Source organism: Carassius auratus, chromosome 22 (assembly GCF_003368295.1).
Source record: "Carassius auratus strain Wakin chromosome 22, ASM336829v1, whole genome shotgun sequence".
Lineage (NCBI taxonomy): Eukaryota > Metazoa > Chordata > Actinopteri > Cypriniformes > Cyprinidae > Carassius > Carassius auratus.
This window is the reverse complement of record NC_039264.1, coordinates 31,712,165-31,720,462: the sequence shown is the minus strand read 5'-3', so window position 1 is coordinate 31,720,462 and position 8,298 is coordinate 31,712,165. Positions and strand designations below refer to the sequence as shown.

The following is an 8,298-nucleotide window of genomic DNA, read 5'->3' as shown; positions in this document are numbered from 1 at the left end:
TTCAGGGAAAGTCTCCGCCAGGTCTAATACAGAATCCAAGAAATAATCATTGTAGTGTTTAGCCAAAATAGAGCTCTCATTTTGAACAATTCCATTGATTTTGAGCTGTAAAAGCTCCTGATTTATTTTTTGCCTTCCCAATAGTTTGTCCATGCTTCTCCACAGATTTTTACAATTACCATTGGCCTCTTTGATTAAGTTAAGGAAAAAATTTGCTTTTGCTTTTCGAAGCAGCATGGTAACTTTATTTCTAAGAGATTTGTAAATGTAATAATCAGTGGTTAATTTAGATTTAAGAGAAACCTTGAGAGCTTTATCTCTCTGTTTCATTGTATCCCAAAGGGAGACTCTTTTTATGTGATTTTCTATGTTTGAGCAGTGTATGTTTATCAACTTTATTCTTTATAGCAGTTATAATATTGTTGCATGTATGTACACAGCTATCTTTATCAATTTTGGGGGTCCAAACACACTCTATAGTTTGATCTGGAATGTCTATTTGGTGACTGTCAATACGGTCTTTTACGTAAATCAAAACCCCGCCCCCTTTCCCCTGTCCCGTCTGTATACTTTATATCCCGGAATCATAAATGCCGATACAGGAGTTGTAGCTGTAATCCAAGTCTCAGAAAGACACAGGTAATGTAGATTTGATCCCAACAGCAGATGTTCCAACTGTTCCGTTTTAGACATTATGCTACGTATGTTGATATGTCCTCCGAATATTCCTTTCGGCTTTGTCAATGGGTTCCATAGGACCGATGCATGGTTTACGGTCTGAAATAGTTTCATCTGGCTTTGTTTAGAGACAACTATAGTCTACATAGCGTTTAATTTACCACTTTCATTTGCTGGCTTAAACGCGTGTAGTGACATACGGTTACCTTGTTGCAGTGTGTTGATAAACCTAGATGCACGTGGGTGCGCACTGTTAGCAATGTTACCTTATATCATCTGCACTGTATTGAAAGCATGCGGGGTGTGAGTCAGAGCGGTCTCCGCCACCTGCAGTGGTTGTTGTAGATCCATCGGCCCTGGATTCACTTGAATATCCCCGCATAAAAGTAGAATAATGCAGAGAAAAGTTGTACGAACCCGGTAGACTGTTGTTGCCCTCGACTTGAGTTGCTTATTTGGAGCATTCGCACGCCCATCAACAAGAACTTTGGAGAAGATGACATACTGGCTCCATGAGTCGAGGGGTGTAGCAGGCCTAGCTGTACTACTTGCTTGTGAGATTGATCGTTCAATGGCAGCAGTCCAACTCCCACACATTTGCATAGTGATGATCGTCGTCAAGTAGAGCGATGCAATAAGCACATTTAACGCCTTGGCTTTGATTGGCTTTAATGGCCAATATATCCAGGTTTTAGGGACAGATCTTAGATCGGGCGGTTTTTCAGATGTCTTTAGAAAAAGAAGAGCATCAGCATCAGCACCTGCCAAGCTGCTACCTGCTGCCGCCATTTTTCCCCAATTGAGACAACCAAAAGTTTTAGTTAGAACTCAAGTACTTCAAATATAAATTATGTTATAATAGCTGCAAAGTGATCTTGCTGGGATCCTCTCAGATCGTGTGACTTCTGTATTTTTCCTGTAAAAAAATAAAATAAATAAATAAAAGCTATGATTCACAGAATGCAAAGATTATAATTTAAAATGACAGAACACAGGCACATGAAATATAAATTTTGCCAGCACAGTGAAAGAAGACAAATGTGAAACTAAGATCATTAATGTAAGGTAAGTATCTTACCTCATTGTTGGCCAGCCCTTTGTGGGATTCTATTCCATTCTGCAATTAAAAAATATTCAGACACAGTTGTAAAATAACGGTGTTTTCCTTTTGCTATACTATCTGTAGATGATACTTGCCCTTTTTAGATATTTTGCAAAAGATGATGCAACCCAAAGTTATAACCAGAACAATACCAAAAACCATTGCTGCTATAGAGCCTGGGTGTTCAAGGTCTGCTACTGTAGAAGCTAAAGAGAGACAGACATTAGTGTGAAAACACTGAACTCAGACTAAAAATATGAATTTGATAATGCTGAAGACCAATTATAAATGAGCATTCCAGCCTCTAATGTAACTTCACATAAAAATATTAGGGTTTTCTTCATCACTGTTTTCATCTTTTGTATTGCTGTGTGTTAATGCGAATACAAGGCTTATTTTAGTTAGAACTCAAGTAGTATAGAAAGTAATCTGTTACATTAAAAAGTGTGGAATTTTTTTTCTTTCTTTTAGAATTAATTGATTTGATTTGTAAATAATATCAATACTCACCAGTGACAAGAACACTGAATCTCTTCAGTAAGGTTTTTCTGCTGCTGCTGATTTCTATGCGATAAGACCCAGCGTGTTCAAATCTAGTATCTTTGATGGTGAGAGATCCATTTTCATGATAAAAGATTCTGTCTTTGAATCTCTCAGGTATAGAAAAGAGCGGATCTGTTCCATTGGTTTTAGATACAAGAGTGTCATTCTCTCCAAACCTCCACAGCAGTTGACCATACTTCTTTATATCAGTGAGACCAGTGTCTAGAGTAAAAGATTCTCCAACTTTCACTGTTACGTATTTCACCGCATCTGTTACAGAACCAAGCACATATGATATGAATGGAAAACATTAACATATACTCAAGAGATTTTTGTCTAATTAAAATGCCATTTGCACATTGTCTCAATGACACCATGCCACAAATACATACAGTCTATGCATTTTAAGAGTAAAAATGTACAGTAATTTGGTTATTTAAATAGTATCTGCATATAATACTGTGATACGTTTGAAATGCTACTTACTGCAGACATTAACGACGAAACTCTTGTGTACAGTGTGTCTGCTGTTGAAGATGTGTAGATGATAGACTCCAGTGTGTTGAGTGTTGATGTCTGTGATGGTCAGAGATCCAGTTTGATTGTCCAGCTTCAGTCTGTCTCTGAATCTCCCATCAGGAACATCAAATGTGGAGAAGTTTTGGGAAGCTCTCTTGATTTCCACTATGATAGAGTCATCATATTCGAACTGTATCTCATCATATATTTTAGTATCAGAGTTTAGAGTGACTGAATCTCCCTCCATCGCTGATATGGGCTTCACCTCATCTGAGTCACCGAACACAAATAGAGAACAGAAATGTAATATGTAAAGGAGATGAAAGCATTTTCCCCCATGTTTACCATTTACAGGACTTCTTAACTATCTGACACGGTTATTAAATTTAAAACAATTTTGGCCAGCACCCCTGAGATAAACAAAATGCCAATGTCCTCCAGAGAATGTGCATTGCATGGATGAACTGCAATGAATTAACCTGTGATTTTTAGTTCTTCAAGTACTCACCAAAAATAGTAATATTGAATCTCTTCTGTATGGTGTGAGTGCTGCTGATCATCTGTAGGTTATAAGTCCCACACTGTTCCGTTCTAATGCTCCTGATTTTGAGGGATCCAGTGTCACGATCCACCTCTACTTTGTTTAAGATTGGCGGAACTTGGTACGTTTTGTTAAATGAACATATCACAGTGTTTCCAAACATCCACTGTATCAGATGATATTTGTGTATTTCAGCAGCATCGGTGTGTAGAATGACATAATCTCCCTTCATGACTTGCACAATCTCAAGACCGTCTCTTTTATCAGATACCACTGGAGGAAATGCAAGAACAGTTACTCAGAGATCAAACTCATCGGTCTAAAAATAGACAAAACTGAGACTGCTACTCAAGTATATGGTGCCTGTGAGGTGACTTGTTCGGTTTACTTAGTTTTGTCATGGCCACGAAATAACTTGTGGGAACGTGATATGTCGTGGCCACAAGATATTAATTTGTGGGAACGTCATATTATGTCGTGGCCACAAGATCATTTTGTCGAGGTAAAGACATCCTTATGTCGTGGCCCCGAGATGCTAAGTTTTTCTTGTGGCCACGACTTCTTATGTTGAGGGAACGACATGAATTTTTCTCGTGGCCATGAGTTTAATGCGTAAACAAACCTGGAACCCAGGATTATCAGAGATGGAATCATTAATATTTTACTTAGAATTAAGAAATTCTTATATTATTTATACATATAAAATGTATGCATTTACATTGACATTTTATGTTAATATCGAGCATTTGCAGTACTCTATTATTTACAAAAGTATTCAGAATGTTAAGTAAAGAGATCGAAATTGAAGCAAAAAAGAAAAGAATATAAACAAAATAAAAAAATAACCAATAATAATAGGCTAATAATAATAATAATGTACACATTTTACGGGGGAAATACTATAAGTTAATGGACTTACAAGACTGTAGGATGGATAAAAAAAGTTTTTATATTTTATTACGCACTTCATGTTATATTGATTTATGATAAACTTAATCTGAATGCTGACGATCGCATGTAATACAGCCCGGTAGCCAAATCATATGGTTAATATAATAATAACTTAATTCAAAATAAAATATGAATGAATCCATCTCTGATAATCCTGGGTTGCGACGGTCACGCAGGTTTGTTTACGCATTAAGATCGTGACCACGAGAAAAACATGTAATTCCCATAGCATCTCGAGGCCACGACATAAGGATGTGGTTACCTCGACAAAATGATCTCGTGGCCACGACATAATATGACGTTCCCACGAGTTAATATGACGTTCGCACAAATTAATATATCATGGCCATGACATATTATCACGTTCCCACGAGTTATGTTATTAATTCATGGCCACGACAAAACTAAGTAATCCGAAGGCACTTTACGGGCACCATAGAAGTACAATCAAAAGCCACAGCCAAACCGAAGAGTAGGCTGGCATGCATCGAAACAGAAAAGTACATAATCAAATTCATAAATATTATTACACCATTTTAGCATTACTGAGAAAACAATCATAGGATAAACTTGTTAATCCATAGTGAGTTGACAGTTTGAATGTTCTTGTTTTCAAGATATATGGTAATGATAACCCCAGGTATTGCTTTTACACTTAATTTCATGTTGAAGTAGGGGCAGTTGTGGCCTAATGGTTAGAGAGTCAGACGTTTAACCCAAAGGTTGCGGTTTCGAGTCTCGGAACTGGAAGGAATTGTAGGTGGGGGAGTGAATGTGAAATTAAATGATCAGACTCAAAATAAAAAACTGACTTACTCACCACTGACATTGTATAACATGTCTATGTTTTTGCCATGGATGCTTAATTTGTAAAGCCCAGAATGTTCTTTTCTTATGTTTGTGATGTTGAGATCTCCAATCTGCTGGTTTATGTGCAGTCTGCCTCTGAAACTCTCCCCAATAACATCAGTATACACATTTGCTGTATTAGCTACGCTATTGACTCTAGCGATGAGAATGCTGTTTGGTCCAAACCTCCAGTCTATCACATGTCCTTTCTCTACTTCAGTAAGACTGGTGTGTAGAGTGACAGAATCTCCCTCCATCACTGACACGGACTCTGTATCAGCAAACACACCTGAAATCAAACAAACAAACACAAAGATGAAGACATGTAGAGCATAAGAATACATCTAAACTATCCTAAGAACACAGGATAACACATGGGAAATGCTAACCACCCTAATGCCAATGTGAAGAACAACTGACAACGAAAAACTGAAACACAGGAGTATACACGAGCTACATACTATGAAAAAATCAATCAGTAGCTATAGCAAACTAATGAACCACAAAAACAAAGGGAACGGGTCATTTCTACATCATTTATTCCCCCTGAGTTATTCCGAACCTGTATAAATTGCTTTAGTCTGTCGGACACAAAGGACGATATTCTGAAGAATGTTTGTAACCAAGCAGACCTCCATAGTAGGGAAGAACTATACAATGGAAGTGAAAGGGACCCACGATCTGTTTAGATATTAACATTATTCCAAATATCTTCCTTTGTGTCCAGCAGAACAAATAATTTTTATTTATGGGTGAACTATCCCTTTAAATCCATTTTTTTTTTATTCTTATTCTCTATATAACATTATTTGTTCTTCAATCTAATATATATATATATATATATATATATATATATATATATATATATATATATATATATATATATATATACCACAGCCACTTCAGGCTTAAAACCTCAAAAAAAAAAAAATGTTTTTTTTTTTTTTTTTACTGTTCATAGAAAAAAAATCTGCTTGTAAAATGAAACCTAATGTGTTGTGCGAATCACATAGACTCTCTTACCGTTCAAGAACAAAAACACAACGAACAAGGAAACATTCTCCATATGGCTGTCGATTTCTGCAAACCGTATTTTAATAAACCTATAATCGGTGGTTTATATTAATCCTCTCTGTCGTGTGTGTCGTTCCTGATCGTACTCGAAACTAGTGCTGAATGAATCTTTTGTTTCAAATCAGTGATTCCGATTCACAACGTGTGTTAACTGTCAAAGTCACCTGTTTTCAGTAAACGAGGCTACGTCATAACAGTTTCGAAAAGTTTGGAATCTTTGAAAAAGTCTAATGCAAATCAAGAACAAAAAGAGTGACGTAATGTTAGATTTCGTGGAGGATTTTTCTTGAGTAGTTCCCCTGCTGTAGTCCTTGGTTTTGTCTTAGGGAAGAAGCAAAATCTCTTGAACGTTTAGTTGATTATGTATGTTTTATTATTATTATTATTATTATTATTATTATTATTATTATTATTATTATTATTACTACTACTTCGTCTCTCAAATGCTGTCTAACGATTAAGATTATTCGTCTTTCTGGTCTATGTGGACTTTAATTGTTCTATAATTTCTTCGATTAAAAGAAAACAACATTAAAAAACAACAACAACAACGACTCGCCACTGGGGGGCGATGATTGTCCTCCGGAGCCATGTCTATGGTTTTGTTTCTGATCATAAAAAAAAGCAATAATAGTAGCCTACTTTAAAGTCTCTTAAGTTGTCTATATGGCTGAGCTATTCATAGAACAAACAAAACCCTCAAGTTGATAAAAGGATGTATATTATAAATAAACGTAATAATTAATTAGATGATTAGTTAAGCATTTGATAGATTATACTTATAGCTCACTAAAACCTTTGTAATGGGTTTGTAAAAGTTTTTTTTTTTTTCCTTTTTTTATGCATATCTTGCCGGTGTTTTTGTTGCATTTACTCTGTTCCGACCAGGAGTCACCTGTGTGGCGTTTCGAAAGAGTGAATCATTTTGCGCAGCATTTGGTTCAATTGACTCGAATCTTTTTCAAGCTTCGTTTCCCCCATCACCACGTGATTGTACCGACTGAGAACTGTTTGCTGAAAATCACGCGCAGCCTGTCGGCCGGGTTATTGCCAAAGAAGGCTAAACAAATGCAGTATTATGATCTGAAAAGGATGACTACTGTAAAGAAATGTGTTTCACGGCTCAGCATTTTTAAAAGGAACACAACTTGACAACTCACACTAGCCAAAAAAAAAAAAAAAACATGACCACAGCACTCTATTGCCACCTAAGGGATAAGTGACACCTAACATGTAACAACGATAAACACACTGTCAAAGTAAAGACCCTTTATGGAATTAAATAGGCAGACAGTGCCTACTTGAAAGTCTATGACTGGACGATTAATGCTGTTTTGATAGGATATGTCTACTCTATATGATTGACAACAGTACTTTTTAAACCCTATTTATTAGCGTGTATAACTTCTAAATTCTTAAACAATCCTGTCAGAAGATGAATCATGGCTATTCCAGGATGGCAAAACCAATATTCATCAAGACTCAAACTGTGAAAGAGTGGTACATGGAGAATGAAGAAATTGACTTGTCATGGGTTTACATGATTCAGCCTTCCTATCTCCTGCTGATTATATTACACCTATCATGATTGTTTATGTGGACACAATTTGTGCTTGAAAACCTGGGTTTAGGAGCATAAATCAAATCTGCTTATAGGCACTTTGAAAAAAAGAATGCTCATAAATGCACAAAGCAGTTTGTTCTGTGAACAGCTTGTTTTGTGTCAAAATGAAACCTGCTGAGGTTTGACAACTTTACATGTGCACAGAATAGTGGTTTGCTCTGGTAGGTCCAAACAGAAAACCATAATTAAAGCATAAAGAAAAAAAAGTAACATGTTGAATAACATGCAGTACCATATTATATAAAACTTAATATGGCAAAATAGTGTAATCTCAGAAAAAAGAACAAGTACAAAAAGCTGACACTGGCACAGTACCATTTGAAAAGTACACAATTTGTACCTAACACAGTCCATATTGGTGTCTTAAAGTGGCATATTAGTACCTACTGTAAAAGGTACAAAAGGTACATAAGTCTA

At 36.1% G+C, this 8,298-nt stretch overlaps 1 protein-coding gene across 1 annotated transcript; it reads right to left on the bottom strand.

Moving 5' to 3' along the window:
* LOC113040396 (uncharacterized) lies at nt 1-6,436 on the bottom strand. Its single transcript, XM_026198746.1, has 8 exons — nt 6,207-6,436; nt 5,155-5,472; nt 3,351-3,656; nt 2,810-3,112; nt 2,291-2,593; nt 1,876-1,986; nt 1,757-1,795; nt 1-1,594 (listed from the first exon to the last, which is right to left on the bottom strand). Exons 1-7 carry the CDS (start codon nt 6,247-6,249, stop codon nt 1,758-1,760), a joined length of 1,422 nt encoding a protein of 473 aa, XP_026054531.1. The 5' UTR covers nt 6,250-6,436; the 3' UTR covers nt 1-1,594; nt 1,757.
* Nucleotides 6,437-8,298: the final 1,862 nt, after the last annotated feature.